Genomic DNA, 25,199 nt, shown 5'->3' with positions numbered 1-25,199 from the left:
TCCAGCTCAAGCTCTTCATGGCTTATGTACTTATACTCCAAATACACACCAAGTGAGACACATCCTCCTACCAATCAGAAAGCCTCTTATCCTAAAACAATTTATATTCATCATATGTTCAGAAAAACAAGTTTGTATCTATCTTCACCATATGATAAACCAGGCAAGCAGCAGCCCATTATGGCATATTAACATAGTTTGGTTGATAAAAATATACTATGACAGTTTTAGCAGCAAACAGGTCAGTGTCCAAATACAGGTCATTTAAAGAAAAACTCAGACAAGATGACAGCTTAGTTTGCTTGACTCTAAGTGGGAGAGGGCTGTTACTGCATTACATTTTTGTTGTTAAATTCTGACTGTTGGCAATGAACTCTCATCACACATCTATAATGTAACCACTTTTACAAAATCTGTACGTTAGTGGACTTCTACACATTTCCTAAGCTGATGGACACAGAGTCTTTCTTTCCAAACTTTTGCACCTTCTGACCATGGATCCAAAGGAGATGTCTTTCCAGCAGGGAAAAGGATACGCTCCTCAGCAGGGTGGTAGTCAGACCTCAGTTTCGGAATGCTCCCACTCTGCTTGCTTTGCTAATGAAGTTTTTCAGGAGGTCGTGGTCCATTTCAGCAAAGCCTTGAGTTTGTGTAACAACAGTTAAATGGTTTATGCAAAATCTGAAGCAAAATTCTTCCAAGTCCTAGGAACAAATTGAGGTAATTTGTAATATGAATGACTGAGAGCAAAATTATTTTTTTTTGTCAGTTTAGATCTGTCATTCAATTAGCAGAGAATATCCCAGATTGTTCACAATACCAATCCCTTTTCTCATCAATTTGATTGGATCATAAATGATAGGATGAAATTTGTTCATACAAACTACTCAATAACCCCCCTCAATAACCAAGAAAACAGGATTAACCACCTGAATTGACCCTAGAACTCCATCACATTTCCTGAGCTCATTAGAAAAGTTATTAATAAGGGAAACCATCAACTTTCCCCAGATACTAGAGCATCAGTGGCTCCTTTCTTTTCCTCCCTGCACTGAATACAGTAGCTGTCCTATGAACAAGGGCAGATACCCTAGCCTTGCTGAAGATAAAAGGAAAATATGGTGTAACATTTGATGATGCTTACTGAACACAAACAGAATGGTAGGATACAAATGTCTTTCTTGGTGAACCCAGGATCTGTGTCCCCCTATCTAGAAACTGGGACTCCTAGATGGTGAAAATGATTCTGTCTTGTCCTCGTCTTGCTGCAGCAGGATGTTCAGATATGCAGCACAGCACAGATACAAGCTGTTAAGCCATACAACCATGATTTCACACAGTAAATTTCGCCCACTGAAGACTCCTCACAACAGTGGCAGTCCTCCTTTCCATGCACTGGGTCAATCCCCTTTATCTGGTTCCTACGCAACAACCTGCTGCCTTCTGCAGCAAGCAGAGCTGGAGCCACCAGCAAGGCAAGCCTAAATTGGAAGTATGATCCATGACCTATCAACTCTTCAAGGGTTACAGCAAAAAGAGGTCTCTTAATCCATGTCATTTTTATTCTATCCTAACTATACAGACATTACAGCCAGGGATGGATACTACAAAGACATTTAGCAGAAAAACTGTGTATTTCCCTTTAAAATCTCTTCCTTAGATTGTTTCAAGTCTATTGCTCCTGTCAAGATGTAACTAAAGCTTTAACAGAGACCAGGCAGCACAAAATATCCTTCAAAAGAAGTAAGGTAGCAGCAATGCACAGAAGTAAATTGTCTCTCTCCTCAAAGAGTACTGGAAAAGCAAGAAAGGGAAGGTAAGTAAAGAAGAAATTAAAAACTTACAAGAAATAAAAAAACAAAGTAAAAGGTCAAAGACATCGCTTAAGTTTCAGCAGACACCTGAAATGCTACTGCCACACCTGAGCTGCTTTACAGTCAATGTGTGAACTTTTACAGTAAACGAATATAACACCAGCTGCCTTTTCTGGTGCTGATCTATGAAGAGGACCATAGATACTATAGAATCCCGGTCACTAATTTTGCAGTTTCAAGAAATACTGGGTTTTAATTCTGTTGTATAGAGATGATTAAATTTTCTACAGTGCTGTATAAGAAGTATGCTTTAAAATAACTTGTAGTGTTCACATTTAATGAACAATTAACTCTATCCTTTCAAACTTCAAAAATATTAGGCCATTTTCATAATTCTTCTTTGGGCAGTTTTTTTACTGAAGTGCAGATACACTGCACATGGTTCTCAAAACAGTTTTTACTATATTAATGTAGTACCACTGTAAGACCCCAGCTTACTTCATGATTCCTTAGACAGAGACTATCCGATGTCTTTGATAAAGAAGTCTTTGCTGCACTTCTCTGAAGCAGTTTTACTACAGCCCTGCCTGAACTGTGGCTGTAGGAAGGAGGGCAACAAGGCACTTTTGTGCCTTGCTGCCATGTGCCAAACTCCTCAGTTTGGCAGATGCTACACCTGGGGCAGGTGAACCAATTCATCATCCAGTGATTGTGTTAAAATGTTACATGTTTTGAAACAATACTAGGTGTACAGAATAAAACACTGAATCATAGAAGGAAGAGGAGGGTACCACGCATTTAGTCATCTAGCCAATCCCTTTTATTGTGCTTCAGCCATTATAAACTCTAGTACTTTGTCCTGGCTAGTTCTATTGCTTCACAATACACCTAAATGTATCTTTAACTACTTTTAAACTCCTTTATATGACACAGGTCAACCAAAAGTACTTCTGCTTTGAAGACATTCAAAACTGTTGAAAAGCCTGCAAAGGGAGAAACTCCAAAGTAAACATTGAATGAAAACTGCTGTTAGGAGGTTCAAACCACTGTGTCTTCCCTTCCTGTCCAGTCTTTTTTTGTATGCTGGGCTTCTACCACCACAACACACTGAAAGTACAGTTTCTCTTTGCCTCAGCTGTTCATGCCTTCCTGATACCTTGGTTACAACTGCCTTGTAACCAGCAGCTGATAATCTTATTATCTACTAATCTTTACGAAACTCTCTTTCAGACTCCTGTTTGCAAGCCCTACACAAATTTATCTCATCTAGTACGCTGCCTACACGCTGACTACTGCAACGTTTTAAACTCAGTTTTTACTTCAGTCCCTTCTTTCTACTTGCTTCCTGTACCTGGAACTGTTTATCAAGCCATTGTATTATACTTCTAGCCTTTCCTCCTTTAAAACTTCACCCTACATTTCACAGCCAGGCAAAAGCAAAAAATCTAAGTATGTTTAAAAAACATTGTTACTAGCTACAAATTTTGGCTTTTCCAATAGATAATCTTCTGTTTGTAAAGCAGGAGAAATGTCAAACAGAAAGATCTGGATTGTTAACTAAAATACTCAGTTATAATAACAGTTACTAAGCTTAGAATACATATGCAGACTTCTTAAATAATAAAATCCACCATACATTATTTCCACAATCAGCACAACACTAAGAAGTTGAGAAATGTAAAACAACTTTGAAAGTATTTGTCTGTTTACGAAAACAGTGCTTGCAGTACTGCTGATAACAGGTTGAGTGCTAGTGAAACATTCCAGAGCCAAGGGCAGACCAGAAGACAGGATACAGGGAGAGGAATAACAATAGGTAATTTGTTGAATGTCAGCATGATTCATTGTAAACAACATGGCAAAAGTGGATTTTTTTTTTTTTTTTTTAATATAAGCACAAGTGTAAATAAGGAAGGGCTTTACAAGTAAATTCTCCCACTGCCTGTAAAAGGTGGTACCAGAATGACTGTAGCAGATGCCTGCAGACAAAATGATTCGGCGGCGAACTCGGGAAGCAAACAGGCAATGCAAAATCCAAAGGTGGAGAAGTGAACGGCAGTGAGAAATTTGCATGCCATGCCATGCCATGCCAGATGACAAGGCAGGAAGCACATTAAGAATCCTGACTCACAAGTGCAGGCCAAAAGGCCAGGAAGAAAACACTAGTAGCTGCAATTTTCTAATAGCTTAAATTGGGAGAAACAAACATCTGGGAAGCCAGAAAGGGCAACTGCAGTAATTGTGCCTCATCAGTGAAATCTAAAACAGTTTCATTTCTCAGAAGACAACTGTTTGCCTGAAGAGAAGTTCTCCTTACCTGAGCTTCATATTTGACAGCTGCAGAAAGAAGAGCAATGGCATTCTCTTCACAAATGCCTTGTTTGATCGTTTGCTGGCAAAGCTTTTTCAATCTGTTTTCTCTATACAGTGTTGCCAAATCTAGCAGTCCTGTGAAAATTCATACAGCTTTAACTATCCTGGTGCAAAACTTATTAATTTATTTCCAAATTAATTAGTTACCCTGTTGTTATAGGCTGAATTAATCAAAGACTTACTCTATTTTTTTCCCCTAAATGAAATGTTCATTTTTAAAGGTCCTCAAAAGACATCAAAACCGGACCTTTTTATTACTCTGTGAGTGTTCTGTCACCTTGTTCACTGTATTGTATCTCACTGTAGGTATCAATTAGTGACTTCCAGGGGACAGCTCCCTTTTCATTCATGATCAAATCACCACAGCTACTCAAACTGAAGAGTTTTAGGGGTTTCTTGCCTTTTTAAGGAGAAAAAAAAGTTCTTAATATGAGGAAACAATGAGTTCTTTTTGAACATTTTGCATTTTTGATCTCACTGCATTCCCACCACTCATTCTCCTTGGGCATGTTTCCTGCTACTGCATTCCTTCTTCCTGACATCTGACAAACTCAAGATTTAAGTGCTAACAAACTAAAATTAACAAGCCCTGCTTTCCTCATCCTGTTATGACATACAAATTGAACTTTTCAGAAACCGTAACCTAGGGTTATTTCCATTTATGGCAAATACCTATTGCATCTTCAGGAGGGAGCCTAATGTTGTCTGTATACAGGTATTCCAGGAAGGCTCGGTAAACAGGATAGGAAAATTCACTCATTTCTATAATTTCATCATCATTACTCAGTATGGAACGAAAATGTTCACACCTACAAAACATGAACAAAGATTGTATGCTGTGAGAGTTAAGCTTGAAATATGAGCTGCAGCGAGAATTTAGTAAAAAAACCAAATCAGTCATAACACACTAAATACACAACCATAAATTCTAGCTACATGATTTCTTAGTTTTAGCATGTTAATTTTTTTAAGCCTTATAAGGCTTGTAAGCTTTATAAATATGTAATTCAGAATATTCCTTTATTTCTGTTATTAGTATTTTATGGTAGGCTCCATTTCTACTTCCAGTATCCTTAAGGATGGTCTGTGTGGTTTTGATGTAATTTTCTTAAATATGTTATACATTAACTGTGAATTTTATTACCTGACTCATAGCAGATAAAGCTTACAATTAATTTAGACAAGTCTCACATTTCAAACTGTTTTCTCCAACATGACCTGGTGAGGAGGGAAATTATTAATACTCTAGATACTATTTATTCCAGTCTCAAGAGTCCATATAGGATTTAGACTTAACCATTATACGTAAGAATTAAAAAAAATATTTAAGGTTAAGACATCCTCATCCAGATCTTTCACCACCGTTTCCTTCTAAGTCTGAATACTTTTGTGACAGACAAGATAGAAACAAGGAAAAAGCCTTGCCTTTGACAGCTGTACTGCAACTTACAGTTCACAGAACTTACTACTCCCTAAGAAAACTCTTGTAACATTTGCATTGTTTGCAACACTTTGCTAAGGTTGCAAACACCATCACCTCAGTTAGCTTTTCCTACAAGAGCCACAACTTAATTGGACTCTTTTGTACTACACTACTTACTTTCAAACTCTCCTGCAGCAGAATGTGCTTTTCTTTTACTAAAACTTTGATGTAAAAGGTAGGTTAGTTTCCTTTTAACATCTCTGGGATAAGTCTACATTGGAAAGACAGCATTACTCAAATACAAAGACATTCTTTATCACTTAATTTAACTTCTTCATATTTGATCTTAATTTTTTCTTTTTTTTTTAAAGAACTTTATCTCCGTATTACATTTTTTTAATAAAATAAATAAACCTCAAGTCAAATCCATAAAAAAATTAAAAACTCATTATCTAGCTTCTGCCATATCTTTTACCGCATTGTGGCATTGGAAGAGGCAGACCAAACCCAACTGCTTTGTCTCCCAGAGTCTCAGGTTAAGTAGTGGTGACCATGCTATCCATCCAGCTGTGGAGCAGACACTGGGAATGGTCTGTTTTCCCAGTGGGACCACACAAAAGTAGGAAGTCAGAGAGAAGGTGGTGCCATTGCGCTCTCAAAAAATAAATGAATAAATAAATAAAAATCAGTTGGTACTTATCCTTAAGCCTGCAAAACACCTTGGAGTGACTCATCCTTTGGAGTGTCGCTCTCCCTCTATCTCTCAGCAGAGACAGACCAGACACCTCATTTTGGCTGGTTAAATGGAGAGTAGGCAAATCCCACCCAAATACTCAAATGTATCTGTTTCTGCAGACATGTTGCTTGCCCAGCCCCTCAGTGAACTAGGTGTTGCCCAGCCGTTTCACCACCATGGCAAGGTAATAACCACCAACAACATGATCTAGCTCAACAGCAGGCAGAGAACAAGATGGAGAAAAGTTTTCATGAGTAGTAAAGAAATGGCTGGATGATGAAAAGGAACTTTTACCAGCACTACATTCATTACAATGCTCTGGAACAGGCTGAATGCTGCAAAATAGCATTTTAAATACATTATCCTCTGATCCAGTTGCATCATGAGACTACAAGGCTTAAAGAAAATATTAATAATTCTGTAGACTGTGCCTGCATATTATTTTGACAATGCCCTACATTTAAATCCATTTCACAATTAGACTCACATTTTCTTCCCACAATGCCATATAATGCGAGAAAAGTAGAGTGGGCAAAAAGGAACAAGGAAAGTTACATGTAGTCTGATTATCAGAAAAAAGAACCCCAGAAACATTCTGGGGATACACAAGATTTGAAGTGGTATCTGATGAAGTGGTATCTGACAGATGTCATTGCAAAGACAGTGGACTACAGGCATGAGTGTAATATACAAGCAATGATACCAGTAAAGGGAAGAAAACAGTAATAAATGTAAGTGCAGTAGTAAGAGGAGAACAGAAAAGAGAGGGGAAAAAAAAAAGCTGTAAAACAAACAAACAAAAGCCAGCTTAAAATTCAAATTCACCGATAAAACAAGCAGGATAAGAAGTTTGATAAAAAAAGGAAAATCTGAAAAGCACCTACAGAAGTTGCTGAAACAGCTGAAGGGTCCTGTTGAAGGAAAGAAAGGCAAGAATAGACACAAAACCCTCAAATCATCCCAGTGGAGGAAGCTAAGCAAATGAAGGAGGAAAAACTGATTCAAACTACTGGGAAGGCAGCAGAAAGAAGAGAGTCTTTTCCTCAGCAGAAAAAAGTTATTAGAAATCAGGGTCAAGGCCATTTAGGTAGCATGAAAGAGAATACATGTTGGACAGAGGGAAGTGATGAAAAGGCTGGTAGTAAGCAGCATGTTTCAAAATTCCAAGCAGCAAGGAAATGAAGAATAGAGAGTAACAGTGAAAGAACAGCAGGTGAATCCCAGGACTGAGGGAAAAGGGAGTTTGCAAGAGTAAGTCAAGAATTTTAAGCAGTAGTTACTCAGCACAGTAGACTATACTATCCAGTTTAGTTTGTATTTAACTATAGAGTTTGTGCCTTACCTAATTTTGAGAAGAACTTTATGAACATGAATGTATTTTCCATCCACTAGAAACTTCAGGTCTGCAGTTTCAGGGTTATCAAATTCCTTCTTTAGTGACTGGGCTACCGTTAGATGGTCATCAGGCTCTAGAATAAAAAGGGGGATTAATAGTAAATGGTAAGTAACACACAGGTATCTCTCATGATAACATGCCGGATATCTGTCAGCCATTAACACTCTTGATAAATACATCTCTGTAAGGCTAGTAATAAAACCCAGCAGACTATGTGTTCAGTGTGAACCCTCAGAAAAGCAAATAAAGGATAGTTTTCTTCAAGCCTTACTATGTCTCTGTTAAAAAAAAATTCCAATTCCTCTAAATCATCTATAAAAGATCAGAAAAAGAAAATTAACACAGTCTCAGAAGTTTAATGCTGCATCTAATAGCAAATGCTATCAGGCATCACTGGGTAAATTATTCTAAATGAAAAATGATAGTTATTCTAAGATACCTAAAAGGTCACCTGCCCAGTACAATATCCCCAATGGTAAATACCAGCAGTTACAATTCTATACAAAAAGTGTTTTCCCTAGACTTAGGGTATTAGAAGCACTCCATGTGAATGTCTGCATATTCCTGTTTGTGTCAAAGGTATTTCCCACTGTGCATGACACTTGCATTATGAAGTTACCAGATATCCTTGAAAAGCCATCTGTTGTCTGCATAAAAATTTTGATTTCCCGACTGTTTTTATCATATTTAGTAGCCTCAGAGAACTATTTTCTTTTACAGTACTAAAAAATAAGCCACCTCCCAAACCTCATTCTTAACCCAGAAAACATTTTGCCTTCTTACCATATAAATACACAGTATTGGTTTACTTGTGGGTCAGTAATAAGCTGTTCCCTACAAAAAATTACATGAATGCTAAGTCCTACAACCTACCAAGCTAGAAGAAAGAATAATATTCTACTGGAAATGGAAAGACCTTCACCATAAGCTCTAGAAAAAAATTAACACTTGGATAGTGTTAACCTTTGTTAAGCACAATTACTTTTCATTTCATTTAAATGATATCACTTATGTTCAGGTTTACCCAATTTGGGCAATAATCATCAAGTGCACCATGTGACAGGTAAAAGGATCGGGGAGAATCTAATGTAATGATAATAAAAAAATCCTTCTGATATAATAGTACTCTAAAATACTTTGTTAGTTCTTATTTTGTACAGCATGTTTTTTTTCTTCAGACCTCTTCTATTTGAATAAGTAACAATTTTACAAACCAATGCAAAGCTGAAGCTCTTCTTCAAAGCTAACTGGCAATTCATATATCCAGCAATACACATCTCCAGATGATGACTTCTACAACCAGCAGAGGTAAACTGAATATAGTGAAGTTCAGTTAGGAAATTCTTGGAGGGAAACAGGTGCTTTTATTTGTTACAGCAGCTAAGGGGGAACCAAAGGAAGGAAATGAAGAGACAATTCACACTGACAAGGCACAAAACCAAGAAAGCTCCTTAGTAGTCACTGCTAAGAATTGTATTAGAAACATAAGAACTGCCACAAACAAGGAATGAATGGGTGTTGAAGCACCCGAATACAACTGAGGGAGAAGGGCTGTAAGCATGGCAGATGTCCATAGCACTTAGTTCAGCAGATGTTAAAATCCTAGGATGCAGCTGCCTGAGGATTCTCACCATGCAGATCCATAGACAAACAACAGTGAGTCAGTCCTGACAACTCACCAAGGTGGGACAGGATGGAGAGACCAGTCACCCTCAGCTCCTAAAGCATGCAAAAAGGCATATCCAAAACCAGCACAGAGTCATCTAACCAAAAAAAAAAAAATCAAGGACACATGATAAAGGCTGATCGACAGCATCTTTTATCCAGTGTCACCACAAGGAACCCTGCTCAGATCACCTGAATACACATTTTAGTGCTGGGATGCTGGACAGACCATTTGGCACGTATGAGAATGTGGGTTTGAAAGTGCATCTGAATTAATTTTGTTTAAAAATAAAACAATCTTTTCCTCCGGTAAGATTTTACCTCGTGCTTTGCTACCATGTTGCCACAATGTCGCAACATTATTTCCAGAGGGACCAAGAATTCAATGTCAAAACCCCCAAAATATGAAGAGGTGCTACAGTCAAAAATGACTTCCAAGGTGTGAAAGAGTGCAAGGAGGCTGGGTGTACTGTTCACAGTAAAAGATGTGTTGGGAAATAGCTACGGACATAGTCTTAACCACGCTGCATTAGAGAGAGTGAATATCTCTGAGTGTTAATGAGCAACATGCTTATTAATAAATGGGTTACTTGGAAGTCTTCAGCACAAAGGTGATAATTAGAGGAATAATCATATATAATCCCAATCAGGACTCTTTTAGATGACCTAGATCAGCATTTCTGACTGAAATTATCATTTGTAAAAGAAGATAAGAAAAGATGAATTTGCAGAAATGAGCACTGTAAAACCTAACAGGCACTTTCAGTCTCAAACAGTTGTCTTCCCTATGAGGAATGAAAAAGAGGCAGTTTATGCTTTTTACTTTGTTCCACTCTCCTTTGTAAAATTCCTCAATATTCTCTGCACTAAACTGAGAAGAAAAGGCAAGAGAAAAGTGGACGAGAAATTCCAATACCATGAATTAATATTCTAACTGTGCAAGAACAAATGGAAGATGATTCTACGAAGAGCCCCAGAACCCTGCTACTGTACATAAGAAGATACATATATTAATAACATCCCATTCACAAAATAATCATCTCCTATGAAAGAAAACTCTGAATATACTACAGATACTTTCATGTATAACTTAACTGACAAACACGTATCTACATGGAATGAACCACTCCATTGCCTGGGATTTTAGTTCAGTAACACAATTTACATCTAGCTAGTAGTAGATGAATATTAGCAATATTAAAAATTTCCCCAGTAATTAAGCATGTCTCCTACAGTTCTGAACAAGCCACCCTAGAAAGCACAACTGCCTCACCTAGAGAAAATGGGGGTCTCTGGACTGTGCCCTAAACTGCAAATTTTGTCAAAGCACTTTCCTGAGAACAGTATTCCCCATTTAATCCTTCAGTCTCTCAAAGCTGAAATGTGAGTACTATTAACAGAACCTCCTTACCGTGGCAACCAGAAAGCACCAAGGGAGCAAAGAGTGTTCTACAATTGTCAGACAAAAGCATGCAGCGACATAATAGCAATTACATAGGCAGTAGAGAAGTGGAAAGGAAGCACGATGGACTCAGTACAGCTCAAATTACACATTAACAAGTTGCTGCATTTTAGCTTTTAGTGTATGCTCCCAGGCGACACCTACAGACAACCCCAAGAGTCTCATCTTTGATTAGGTCACCTAAGCCAGTTACTTCATTAGCGACCAATATGGAACTGCATTTGTAGCTGAAGAATGAGGTCTCTGTTAGACAACGCTATATACTTAGATCTTTCGAGCCAAAGCCAACAAGACAGACCTTAGTGTTGGCCAAATATCTAAGATCCAGCAACCTCTCTCTTCAGAAGCCCTTGTCATGATCACTTACAATAAGACTCTTAAGTGCCTGCGGCCAATTCTGAACATTGGAATTTGGCTCCCTCAATTCTCAGTAGTACACTTAAGGGCATCAAAGAAAGCTTAAGGGTTCGTAAACATTCTGCATGGCTCCTCAAGTCTCTGAATTCAAGCTCGGCTTCTCCACCTGTGACCATTTTACAGTAACATTCAGTGGCTGCACAGCAAAAAACCCTCCCCAAGCCCAAGGTATTTCCCCACAGAAATGAAACACATCAATAAAACAGACAATCAATTAGCACTGCCATCAGGCTTTCACAGTTTTTACAATTCCATATTGCCATTTACACATATATAATATATGATTACGATTATGCTTCCCAGTATAAATTTCTGCAAGAAACTAAGTTTAAGCTTCAAATACATGCAAGTGCTTTATGCACTAATGTTTTTAATTAGAAGACGTTGAAACGAGAAATATTTAAGCTCACCTACTGACAGAAGACGCCACATAACAGCCGGGGTAGCAAAGCAAGCAAACACATCATCAGTGCAGGCAAAGTGCGTGAGGTGGGGAAGGATCACGGACTGCCCACGGCACTGGCCCCACATGTACACTTGGCCACTCTGGGTCTTGGCAGCTGACGTGTGAGCAGAGTGGCAGGCAGCAATCTCTATAACTCTGAATTTACAAGCAAACAAATTAAAAAAGCAAGTCATTCTCAAGAACAAAATGCAGTGAAGAAACTCACCACCTCCTGTCTTTCTCTAGTGCAAAATGTATTTGCAAGCACGCATGCACTTCCAATCTTGCAATTGTTTTCCAATGGTACATAGCAAAATTAAAAGGGCCATCAATATTTTTTCAAATAGTGTGCACTGAGAAAGTGAGAAAGCATCCTGGGAGTAAGGAGACATTGTTGCAGCAGAGCAGCATTGCCTGCTGCAGCACATGCTGTACTGACCCCCTTGGCCCCCTCAGACATAGCTATGATGAGTTTTAAGTCTCTAAATGTTGTCAGTGGTGCTGGGCAGTGAGGTGAATGGTTGCAGTAAGCTGCAGAAAAGATACATCTTCTTGGAGAAGATGAAGAAGGAAATGAGGTATTTTTTAAAAGCAACAAACAACAAACAGGTATTTACATTTTGGCTATAATTGAAAATTAATGAAAAAATGTTTTCCTGCTTGCTTATTGGTAACAGTTATAAAACAAAAATTTAAACATACGTCAAATTAAAACACTGAAGTGTCATTACTCATACAATTATCATTACTTAAGTTTAATGGACTTTTATTCTGAAAATTTAAAATCAGAACCAAACAGCACTAAAATATTTTTCTAAGTGTATTTTAGCTAGGTTAGGCTATCTCACTAATCCTAATGCTGATTTGGGATTTCAAAACTCCCACGGGGGATTACACAATCCACTGGTTTGCAGTCTGGACTACTGCTTGTTTACTTGTTTTCCCAGCTGCCTGGGGCTGGGAAAAAAAAACTTGTTTAAAGCTGTATGTACAAATCTTGCAGGCTTTAGTGAGGTAATACCCTCACTGACACCAGGAATGCATATTCTGGCCACCAAAAGGGAAAGGCAGCATAGAATACCTTTCAATATATACATGTATTGAAATGTGGTAACAATTTAACTGCAGCTGAAGTGTCTAGAAAAAAATCAGTTACAGTGTAAGCAAAGCACAAACACATGAAGAAATATGCTCAGAACACACGAAGAAAAGCTCAACACCAGGCCATGTCTCATCACCAGAGAGGAGTTGCTTCTTCCGTACAATAACTGACGCAAGTTTAGAGAGGGACATCTCACTTTTCTTATTATTCACAATATGAGGCCAAACTCAAGACCTCAGTAGTAAGGAACAGATTCAAATTTCTCGCCACATGAATGCATGGCTTTACATCAGCAATAGCAATAACTGCCCCACTAGCCATCAAGGTCTTACAGGAAAGTATTTAACTTGTAAAAATCTAAGCATGATTTTCAGGCAACAATACAAAGAGCGAGCTCCTCCCTTTTGCTCCATCTTGGGTTACGAGCCAGATTTAATAGCAGAAATAACACTAACTGCAGATGTCCACTCTTCAGTTTTTCTGTGTGCACTTCTTGTCGAAAGTAGCATATTAAACCGCAATTTTTATGCAGAGACAATAAAGCCTTTATTGCTGAATTCAAACAATGAAACTACACCACTGAAGAGAAACTGCAATTAAGACCTATACAGTACAGTATGAGCCGAAGCAGAAAATAACACATTCGGTCTCAGAACATTAAGTTTCTCTTTCACAAGGATGGTTATGGGGCAGACTTTCAGTGAAAATTCCATTCACATTTAGCAGAACTATTGTAAAACACGATAGGTTATTTTTTCAAAAAAATACATTAAAAATGACATAATTTTCTGTAGCTCTTCTGAGAGTATACCAACTGATATCTGACGGCGAGACTATAAGAATTACCTGTCTTTATCCACAGCAACTGTTATAGGGTAAGACTGGTTACTTTTGTTCCCAGTACCTAACTGGCCATATGAATTGGCCCCCCAGGCATAAATCTGACCTTCATCTGTTAGCACTAATGTATGTGCATAGCCACAGGCAACCTGTAAAGAATAATAAAAAGAAAAATCTCATTTTTATGTAACAGTAAGTTAATACAGATATACACATGCTATGCTATACATCAAGTGATTCTATACTAGTGTAAAAAATTACAAAAACTACAGATACAGATAAGTTTATTAAAAAGGGAAGCAAAGTAGATGAGGTGACTTTGAGGAAAAATGTATGAGGAACCCTGCCAGATGATCTCAAGAGTAAAGCAAAAGAATAGCTAGAAATTGAGATACAAGGGAAGTTATATGACAAATATGAACAGTATGAAGAAAAAAATGCAGAAAAAGGCAGACTGTCTTGCACTGACCTTGCTCTATGAGCAACTGCTCCAAAGCGAATAGCTTACCACTGTAAAAATAGGCAAGGTCTTCCTATCTGCTCCTCTCCTGCCTGCCAGCCACACTAAACTGCCCCCTCCCTGTGCTCACCAGATATTTTGTAAATAAGTGTAACAGCCACACAAGATCAAGACTAACCAAGGAATCTTACCAACTGTTGACCAAAAGCAGTTGGAAACAATTTGTTCAGACTCCAAAGACCAGTTAGTCACTGTGGCTGGAGTATGATTCTGAAAATGATACTCAGTCTGCCAGAAAGACAAAATGCTAAACTGCAACATCATCTCAAAAAAGAAGGGGTTAATTAAGAATGGGGCAGCCTATGAAGACTTTCTTATTTACTAAAATAACAGGATTTTTGTTTTTTTTTAATTTTTACATGACAAAAGGAAAGGAAAAAACATTTCCAATGGCCTAGTCCTATGTACGTAAAATCCTGAAGTCACAGAGAATAATGGCAAAATTCCTACTGAACTCCACAAGATCCCAGTTTCTCCCCTACTGAGAGAGTTCCATTTTAAGTTACATGTTTCTATTCCTATAAACAGTGCTTCAAACAGAGAGATAAAAGATTATCTCCTTCAAACATAGCATATGCCTTGGCATGTATTCAATGGCTCCCAAAGAGTTTGACAAGGAGTGTCACACACATACCCGCTGTACACGAATGTCTTGCAAAGCTGCTATTCGGCATGGTGTTGGCTGATTGCCACTGCTGCCCAGTCCAAGCTGGCCATTACCATTATAACCCCAGACATAGACCTTAAAAACAGAGATAGGGATTTCAACTGTCTATGTTATTCTGCACCACAAATTTTGTATGCTATTGCTGTTTAAAATACCATCTGCATGCTCATCTAAAATTCTAAATTTCCATACTCATGTTGCTCTTTAAGAGTTGGATTATGTAAGACTACAATATTTTAATATGAAGAGTAGAAAATAAGTGATTCATATGGGTGTTTCCCAGCACAGAGCAAATTCAGCACAAATACTTCCCTTTTCCCAAGAGCTAAATTCTCATTCAAAAATCCTCTAAAAGAAAATACACCACCCTAATGGAGTACAAACTGTGAGCTATGCACAACAGTTTCAGTGGGCTGTTATTAGCTTTATGATGAACATAACAAAAAGCGAAAATACTGAGCTCTGATAATTTCAGTGACATATGTTCTACTGCAAACAGTCAATAGCTATTTAGGTATAAACTGAAATGCTTTGAGTGAGGATGTAGGCAGCCCAAAATCTTCAGTTCATATAAAGTAAAACAACAAGAACGCTACAACCCTCTTAGTATCTTTGCAATGAGGGTAAAATGCATGAGAGGAATTCAAGGGGTATTGCAGTAGAACAAATGTATGAAATGAACTTTTATTCTCTCTGTTTTCTTGAAGACAAACTGTGCATATATATTATATGCATATTAAAATAGCATTCACTGATTATTCTGACACTCTCAAGATTCTAGTATTGAAAATAATTTATTTTTCTATGAATGCAGCAGTGGGATAACATATTAATCAGCACTTGAATTTTTTGCTAGAATATACCAGCTCTTAAAATCAGTGATGCAAACTTAGTTATTTTCATATGAGAAAATGAAGCTATCATGAAATGCTAAGTGTACATGTAGATTCAATATGATTTAATCCCCAAATTTATAAAAGTCTCCTAACCTCCACAATACTGTTTTTAAATTTGATACTTGAATTCCTTCAACTCAAAGCCAACTTCGATAGCTGACACAAAGTAACAGCTGCTAGATTTTATGAGTAATCTCATACACCAAAAAGCCATAAATTACATGTCAGTGAACAACTTTCCCTATTTCACTCTACCTCCTTTCTAAATGAGAAACCATAATCAGCATGGCTAGGAAAGTGTGCTGAAGTACGTCAGAATGTATAGAACAATTTATGACAAAGGTTTTTACAAGCAGTATAAGGAGGTAGATTTGAAGGAATCTGGAAAGGTACACTTCTTTTCTGAGTAGTAGTTCATTACTGAAATGATCTAATTCCACGATATTACATCATACAAAATTAAGTCAGAAAGTTCACTTAAAATTTCTTACCTCTCCATTTTCCACCACAGCCATAGAGCACATTTGTCCACAAGCTATATTAACTACTATTTTGTTTTGTAGGCAGCTGGTAACTCTTCGAGGAATTGGTTGATTAGCTGTTGAACCTGATCCAACTTGGCCTGAGTTATTATAACCCCATGTGTATACCTGTTGTAAGAAAATTGTCATAAAAAATTACCATATAACAGTTCAAAGTACATATTCAAGAAATAAAAGTTATATGCATAAAAAAAAAAAAAGCATTTTGAGTTAAAGTGGATGTATTCTTTTAAAGGCCTAGGAAGATACATAGGTTTACAATTTAGTTGTTTCCATCAAAAATATGCCACTTATAATATTTATATATTCTATTTTGTTCCTCCAACCAAATGTAAGAGGCAAGATGACAATTGAGTTAATCCAGGAAGAATTCTATTTTTCCAGAATCCAAAGTAAAATGGCTAACTGGACACTAATGGCATCTCAACTTAAATGACAGAAAACTTTTTACTTTGGTGGGCAGCAATCCTTACACGAATGTGATTTATATTTATGTCAGCTTTAACTCCACTAAGCATTTACAGTTTCGTATAGCATAGAAAGGAACCGGCTGCTCCCTACAAACACATTATGATTTGTTATTACAAGCAGATGTGGCATAAAAGTCAATGTTCTGCATACACTTAAAGCAGCTAGACCCTAACAGGTTTTCTATTTTTATCAAACATTTGTGTTGCTTAGCAATGCGTTAGCATTGTGAGGGTAACAAGAAGCAAGGCCTAATGCTCTAAGTGCAAAATATTTTCCTGTTTCTCACATATGTGAATTTCATTAAGAGAAAAAGAGATATTTATTCCAGCTATTCTCACCTCTCCATCAGATGTTAACACCATAGAATGGTGAGAGCCACAGGCAACTTCAATGACTTTCTTGTTCACCAAGTTAGTAGAGACTTGACATGGAATGAAACCATGATTTGTTGTACCATTGCCCAACTGACTATAAGCATTATGACCCCATGTATACACTTCTCCTTCTATAATAAAAATGTAAAAAGATGTTTTAAAATCTGTTTTTCCAATGAGTACACAACATAAAATTACAAACTGAGAAGTCAAATTCAATAACAATATGCCTATTTAACTGTGTATATATATATATAGATGTATGTATATGCCCTCTGGGGCTCTTAATCCCAGGAAAATACCCATACTACCTTCACATAGTGTTCACCACAAATCTAACAGGATAGTATCACCAGAATCTTAGTAAAGGAAAACATATAGCTAAAAGAAAGGAAATAGTGCAATACAGAAGAAAAAATGATATATGACAGTCAGGAGTCCCTATTTCCATTTCTTTGTAACTGACAAGAAAACAGAATTTCTTGTCTGCCCTGGTACTTTCTCAACTTTGGAAAATTCAAGTAACAAGCTTTCATTCCTTTAAAATATGTATGAGGATGCTTGTAAGAAAAACTTATTATTACTTATTAATAAACATAATAGTGTTTACTTATTATTTAAACATACTAGTTATGTTCTGTATTTTGAGAAACATGCTAGTAAAATTAAGAATGCATGAAATGTCTAACTCTGTTAGACTGATGGTCAACCTAGTGTAAAATTCTGTCTTCAACTAGCAGTAGAAAAAAGCTGCTGTTTAAGGCAAACATGAGCCTAGTCACTTTTTGCACTTCCAAGCATTTACAATCACTAGAGTACAGATATTACCAGGCACTTTTTATTCTCTTTTTTGTTCTTATATTGCCCTATTATCCATGAAGCTAACACCTTTTTGTACTCCCTTTCTTTCATTTGTTTAAAATGCAGTGTCCTCTAGTTACAGTGGTGCAGGACTTGACGAATAACTGTCTTACATTCATCTTGTCCATCACAATCATCATCCTAATTTCTAAACCTAGGTTATACTGTTATTGCAGGGGCTAGGTTTGACAGACAATTTCATCAGATTTCTAAAAAAGATCACCAAACTCCTGAATCCCTATGAAGGTTCCCTACTGCAAAGGCAAACTGTTCTCACTAAACCAGTATTTCTTTGCAATAACAGGTTAAATCTAATTACTTTTTCCTGTCAAAAGCAAAAAACCTTTCCTTCCTTTCACTGACATGGGAATACAAATTCCAGTAAACAGGTGAAACAGCCACATAGAAACATACAACATAAACTGGAGATGATAGTAATTAACACAAGGATTGTGAAATATGTAATGGCTGTCTGAAAAGTAGGTTAAAAGAGGCGGAATAGAAGTTATTCGTGGGATGGAGTTATGAGTAAAAATCATCAAGGATCAGTTTTGGATGTGTTCTTTTGCAATAATTCATTATCTGGGAAAGGACTATGAGTGTGTCAGTGAGATCTGCCAGCAGGAAAGCTCAGAAGAATTCAGATACATCTATAAAAAGCATCTAGAACGGTCTACTCTTAAGACTGCAAAAAATAGTGGAATGTAACTGAATATAAATAATAGTCACACCTGTACAACACAGCTCCCCTCACCTATCTTAGGTCATCTAATCTAGACTATCAAAAAGATTTCTTCTCATTAACAGAGAAAGAGACAAACGTTAACATAATCAGGCAGGCTCTAACAGAACATCACTTGGAACTCAGTATTAGTTATTTGTCTTCCAGAATAACATACTTAATTATGAACAGAAGGGCCACTAGTACGATGTTGATAATAGAGTGTCAACAAGACAACACAAAACAAAAGGTTAAGAGGCAACATAACTGGTCTCACACCCAAAAGCACAGGAAAGAAAAGGCACAGGAGAGAAAAGATGCATTTTAGCTAAAGGTCACTGTTGGCACATATAATGTAGCCACTAAAGCATTTCAAAAGCAATCAGAAGTTCCAAACTTAACTGCAAAGTAAAGAAAACTTCCAAAATTAGCAAAAAGAACAAAGCAGAGCTTGATAAACTTTTGAAAAGAACTACCTATGAACAGAGCTAGCTGACATGTCATATTCACCATGTAAACATGTTGGACTTGACAGCCAGGAATGTCTATCCCATTTCTCTCTCTTATGTTACCAGCACAGTCCTTCCCCATCTGCTGGACTAACTAAAGTGGACTATCTGAAATACAGAAATATATATTCAGATCATACTTTACCTTCTGTAGCAAGAACTACATGAGGGCCACTTCCATAACTCAGACAGGCTATCTTTTTGCCACATAGAGAATCTAACCTCCTTGGTTCAATAGTGCTCTGCATGTCACCTGTTCCCAAACACCCACTGCAGTTCATGCCAAGCACAAAAACCTGTTAGAAAAGAATCATAGAATCATAATTTAGGATGGAATGGAGGATGTCCTCCAAAGGACATCTAGTCCAACTCCTTGCTCAACAAAGGTTTAAATAGATCAGATGACTCAAGAAAATGGCCAGTCAATCAAGTCTCCAAGGAAAGATCTCACAACCCCGCCAGAATTTAACCACTCACATGGTAAATTCTTTTTTCCACTGCCTCTCATCCTGTCCCTATGCACCTTCACAATGTCTGACTCCATCTTCTCTTTATCCTCTGATTGTGGTAGGAAGCCATTAATTTGAATTGGAAATATTTTGCTAGCAATCAGACATTTTAGCATGCAACTTTTTCCAGTTATACTATCATAGTACTGGCTTTCAGAGTAACTTTATGCATAAATGATAAGTATGTCACGTTCATATATACTCTTGGATAATTACCTCATCATTTTCAGTTGCATACAACACCTCATTACCAGCACTACCAAATACACAGGCTTGACGAATTAACTTGAGCTCTTCTTGAGAACAGAGAGAAAAAATCGGCCATTTCCCAACATCCAGCATCTTCAGGGCTGACAGTAGTGTTGCTTCCAAGACCTGATATTATAAAAAATGACATCTAGACAGAGATAAAAACATACGTTTGGACAGTAAAAAGTGATTTTTTTTTTTTTTTTAAAGAGAGAAACACCATTCTCTTTCTCAAGCACAAACCAGTATTTTAATTCTAGAACTATACTTGGGAAGCCATTAAAATAAATGAATACATTGTGATCCAGAAAGAAAGGACCTATATGCATGGAAAAAAGTACCATATAACAAGTTAAAGGATGAGGTCATGTTTTCAATGTATCCATACAACATAACTGATAACTTATAGAATTGAATTTACAGGATTCTAATACAGAGTGCAAAGTATACATTAAAAACTTGAAATTATTGTGCTTCTTCTTCCTCAGGTGCTAAAATTACTGTTAAAAGAAGAAACCATAATAAAGTCTTCCCAAGAACATACTTATTTTTGAAAAATACACACTTTTTTCACACAGTGAAAATGGAAACTTGAGAAAATGTTTCCTTTCTCCTTTATTTTTGAAACTGTGTTTCAACAATAATTGAATCTTTGGGAACTTCCTAAGAATATTTGCATTTTATGTAAGTAGACATGTAATAAAAGAAAGAAGATAATTACACATTTCCCAGCTTATCCAAGGACCAATGACAAGTTTCTAATTAAAGGAAAAGAATAACGGGTCTCTTCAGTTATTAAAACTAGTCAAGCTAATGTCTGAATCTCATGCAACATTTCTACTGTTTTAGTATATCATAAATCAGAAAAAAAATGGTGCAGTATCAAAATTTAATAGCAAAATTTTCATGGGGCATGCATCCAATTATCTTTTCTGAAATTAAAACAGGCTCTGAACATGAAAAAAAATAGCAGCATTACTTGCCAGATCAGAAGGTTAAGTGCAGGACAGTAAAGTAAGAATAGGTTCTGCCTATCACAGGCATTACATAGTTCACCGTGTAACAGTGAGGACTGCATCATTAGTTTATTTCTAGCAAGTACCAGACTTACAAAATGGTCTGCTTACAGAGCGTAATTTTTTCTGCCTCTGAAACAAAGATGTGAATAAAGTCTAGCTTGGAGTCTGAAGCATGTTATGTCAGTAGTAAGGATACTGCTTTTTTGATTAGTACCACTTACTGCGAAAAAATGTGCACAGAAACATAGATAACGTTTTAAACTTCAGACATTAACCCTAAATTAATCCCAAATTAAAATCTTTACACAAATAGCAGTTAATCACACATTTCTTTATATATAATTCTGAGGAACAGAAAGGAGGGTTGGTCATCACTAAAGAAAAGTTGCGGTTTTGATCACACCAGTTCTTTCCCCATCATCCACACACCAAGTAACTGACCAATTTCAGCCAAATTTGTAAGCGAAAGGGAAGTAAGATTCCGCTGACACAATCTATTTGGCAGTAGACAGCTGGCCAATCAGACATGTATGTTATGAAATAAGTCAGGAAGCAAGTAGGTCAAAGCTAGTTCTAGCACATGCCGTCTTCTACGACACATAGCATGGTTATGAGAGACAAAGGACATGAATCTGTATGGAATCAGGCTTCATTCATCTGGTGTTTGTAGAACAATGTTTTATATCAATAGGTTAGCATTAATTTTATGGAGGATTTTAGGCACTTCTAAATTATGATAATGAATACTGAAAGCATCACAGACTGCTCTTCCAATTGCATCAACAAAACTGCATTCCACTTTTGCTCAAGACTCATGAAGCCTGAGGTTCAAAAGGACAGTCAGGGTGCCCTTCAGTTGTACAGATTCCCTTAGTGGAATAACATACTGGGTCTAAAATGTGGGCTTTAAATTCCAAGCGCACAGTAGGTCAGAACCCATTCATCTTGAACAGGAAAGTTTTTCTCTGTAACCTCCTTCTTCAAAGCATTTGTGTTCTACTCTCATAATTAACATGTTAAAAAAAAAACCAAACCCAAACTGTAACATCTCTCAACACTAAAATACTACACTGAAAGAAAAAAAAACAAACTACCATTATTAAAAGCAACCAAGGAAACACCTTTTTTTTTGTTTTTTTTTTAAACAGAAGAAATAATCACAAACTTTATCAGACTAAAAAATTTCCATAACTTACCTCCAGTCTCTGGAGTTATTAGTTACATTCAACTCAGTAACAAATACTCTCTCACCTTTCAAGATTTTCTTCTCTCACATTTCTCCATTATATTTTGTCCAGTATGTGTATATATATATATATATCAACCCCAAACATTGGACTATCAGCCTGCCAATATTTATGTCCCATAAGTGATCAGTTCCCTCATTATATTACACAAACTCATTAAAGACAGAGACCAGAATCTGAGATTTCATCTGGCCCAGTTACCCCACAGGTTTCTCAGTTACACCTCAAGAAACTTCTTCATTTCATCTGACCTCAGCAATCAGTTTGAAAGCTGGTCATTCAGTTTTATTTGTCATACAGATCACCTTAAAAGGCATTATCATTAAGCTTAAAATCTGAATGATGTTTCATTAAGTTTTACATGCAAAGTGTTCAAAGAAAATAGAAAAATGAGAGGAAGTTTTTGCCTCAAATTCTGCTACAAAACTTAATTCTAACAAGTTTATGTTATTGAAACATTAGGCTGCAACATCTAAATTTAGAAATTAATACTAAGTTAAATCAGCCTTGTAAGCCAAAGGAGCAATTCAACCCAATTAAACCAAACATATTGTTCTTCTAATATTATGTGGATCGCATAAGTAACATTTCTTTTTCTAGTATAATTTTTCTATCTATAGCTTTGGTTTTCTGCTTATCTTGACAGCTACTAGCATGTAGTAATCTACTGCCAAATGGAACAAAGCTTATTTCTTTTGGATACAGCAGTACAAAATTCTCAGTACAAAATCAAACTCTGACCTTGACACTGATTCCTTGAGGAGGAGACTCATCCTCCATACGGATTTGTGCTTGTGTCACCCTGCAGAGAGAGAACTGTGGTTAAAATCACCGTATCAAATTGTTGCAACAATACTTTATGGAACTATACACAATACTAAAGTCAGAACTAGTTGCTTCTGTGGGGTGAGAAAACAATAAACACAAAGGTCACTCAATTTTGGTTTTGTATTCAATTGTCAAGTGATCAGTTAGACTCTGCTCTTCCGTTTTCTTACCTCAAATAATAATTCTTGGGCAAAACATTTTTATTTTTTTAAACTAAACAGACTGTGATTGGAAAGGAAGAAGTTTAATTAAACACAATACTCCAATGTCCTTTTATTGCAGTAAAAATAAATTTAGAACCTTGCTGACATAATTTTAAAAGATTTATTTCAGAAAAAAAAAGCAGCACACTGGTTGGAGCTTTCTGTTTCTGGCTTAAACCTTCAAATGCTTTTCTTACAGTTCCATTCTGAAAACTAATGTTAGAAAAACATTTGGGTCTTTTCAGGTTTACTGAGAATTGTTAAAATATTCACTCTGCTTCAGAAAATACTGCCAGCCTTGTAAATTACTTGAATAATATCTAGGATGTGCATTATCAATAGAAACAGATTTTCAGATCAGATGTACAATTAAGTATCTAGACAGCATATTCTGGCAGTCCGAGTTTAGGTCATGGGATCTGAAAGTTCTAACCCTGGTTTTGATTCAACTATGGCAGGTCTTTGGGTAAGGGACATATATTTCTATGGTATAGATAAGATTGAGTTAAGGAACACAAATACTAGTTCTAATAGCCAAGTTCTACTAGCAGTTTAAGACTATTTAATCCTAAATATTTAAACAGGTTCACTGACTCATTCAAATGTAAACATTCTTGTAGAGTCTCTCTAGGAACTTGGCAGGCAAACAAAAATTTTCAGAACTCCACTCAGTATTTCCTCCCACTTAATCTGAGCATTCACGAATTTCATCTGCTGAATCAAAGGTCTGTCTGGAGCTTCTTCTTCAAGGACTCTAACCATAGGCTTAGCAAAGATCAAGAAGAAAAAGTCACAGAAAAGAGGGATTTGCTGACACCTTTATGAAAGAAATCTAACCTGATATTCGTGATTTGCCAGCAGTTTCCCACAAGAGTAGTCATTAAATGATGCTAACTTATCAAAGTGATCTTGCACAGGAGGAGAGACCAGTAATATCGTCAACAGTTATTCCTATTGAACACGTCACATTCCCTCACTAGGAAGACTGGTTTCAAAATGATCTTCCTTCTCTATATTCACATTGAAATGTCACTACTCTGTCCAGTGCTGACGATTAATTGACAGAACTCAGCTCGTCATTCATTATTACATTGATGCAGCATTTTCCATTACCAAGAAACTTCGGACCTAGAGAAACAGTAAGTGGTTGCTTGAAAAACTGCCAACTCCAACTCAAGTGTAGCCTTCTCCCCTTCTTGCTTCTTGACATTAGAATGTGACTTCTCAGCTCCTGATGCAAGCTGTACTGGCTGTCTACTAATTGCAAGAGCAAATCTGCATGCAATTTAAAGGTTAGAGCAAAGAAATTCTGAAAGACTGGAGTATTTACAGTCTGAAAGACTGCCATCCCTGACCATGCAATGTAGGTAACTGTTACAGAAATTTCTAATTCAAAAGATCTAAGACAGCTTTATTGTCTCGATCTCCACAGAGACAAAACTTTAGTCAAAAGCATTTTGTCAGATGCCACCTCTCTCTTGGCATGACATCCAACTCCACCTGTTGGCTCCAGGGATGGACCTTCAGCATAACCCCACTGAAGTTTTCAGAGGTTCATCTACATGCAGTTTGCTGTATTGGAGCTAAATGCTTGAAACCTACTTGCAAAGGCCTTACATCATCACCCTCAAAAAGAAATGGGTTATCAGGAACAAAAGCTATGAAAGCTAAGATGCAAGCAACACATGGAAGAAAACATAAGCAAATTAAAAGCAAGGAAGATAGTAGGAATATTGTTCTGTTACCCATACTTAGCACCATGCTTCAATACCACTGTGATAAAGAGCAAATACATCAGGAAAAACTTTCTGAAAGAGGTGAGAAGGCAGGAAAGAAAACAGAGGGCATGATTTTTCAATTCTCTGATGGTTTAAAATAAGTGTTAGGGTCTGGTGTGAAATTTGTGCCCT

The 25,199-nt window shown here is 36.8% G+C and overlaps 1 protein-coding gene across 1 annotated transcript; it reads right to left on the bottom strand.

Annotated features, from left to right (window-relative positions):
• RCBTB2 (RCC1 and BTB domain containing protein 2) lies at nt 1-23,221 on the bottom strand. Its single transcript, XM_057425655.1, has 12 exons — nt 23,000-23,221; nt 19,960-20,118; nt 19,380-19,530; nt 17,108-17,274; nt 16,248-16,406; nt 14,828-14,935; nt 13,680-13,822; nt 11,697-11,887; nt 7,689-7,815; nt 4,860-4,996; nt 4,132-4,262; nt 1-704 (listed from the first exon to the last, which is right to left on the bottom strand). The coding sequence occupies exons 1-12, from the start codon at nt 23,036-23,038 to the stop codon at nt 564-566; spliced, it is 1,653 nt and encodes a 550-aa protein (XP_057281638.1). The 5' UTR covers nt 23,039-23,221; the 3' UTR covers nt 1-563.
• Between the last annotated feature and the right edge of the window lie 1,978 nt (nt 23,222-25,199).

The sequence above is a fragment of the Pezoporus wallicus genome, unplaced genomic scaffold (assembly GCF_028554395.1).
Source record: "Pezoporus wallicus isolate ANWC-B61680 ecotype Strahan unplaced genomic scaffold, APGP_CSIRO_Pwel_v1 contig_787, whole genome shotgun sequence".
Classification (NCBI taxonomy): domain Eukaryota; kingdom Metazoa; phylum Chordata; class Aves; order Psittaciformes; family Psittacidae; genus Pezoporus; species Pezoporus wallicus.
The sequence above is the reverse complement of the archived record's forward strand: the minus strand, read 5'-3'. Positions and strand labels throughout refer to the sequence as shown.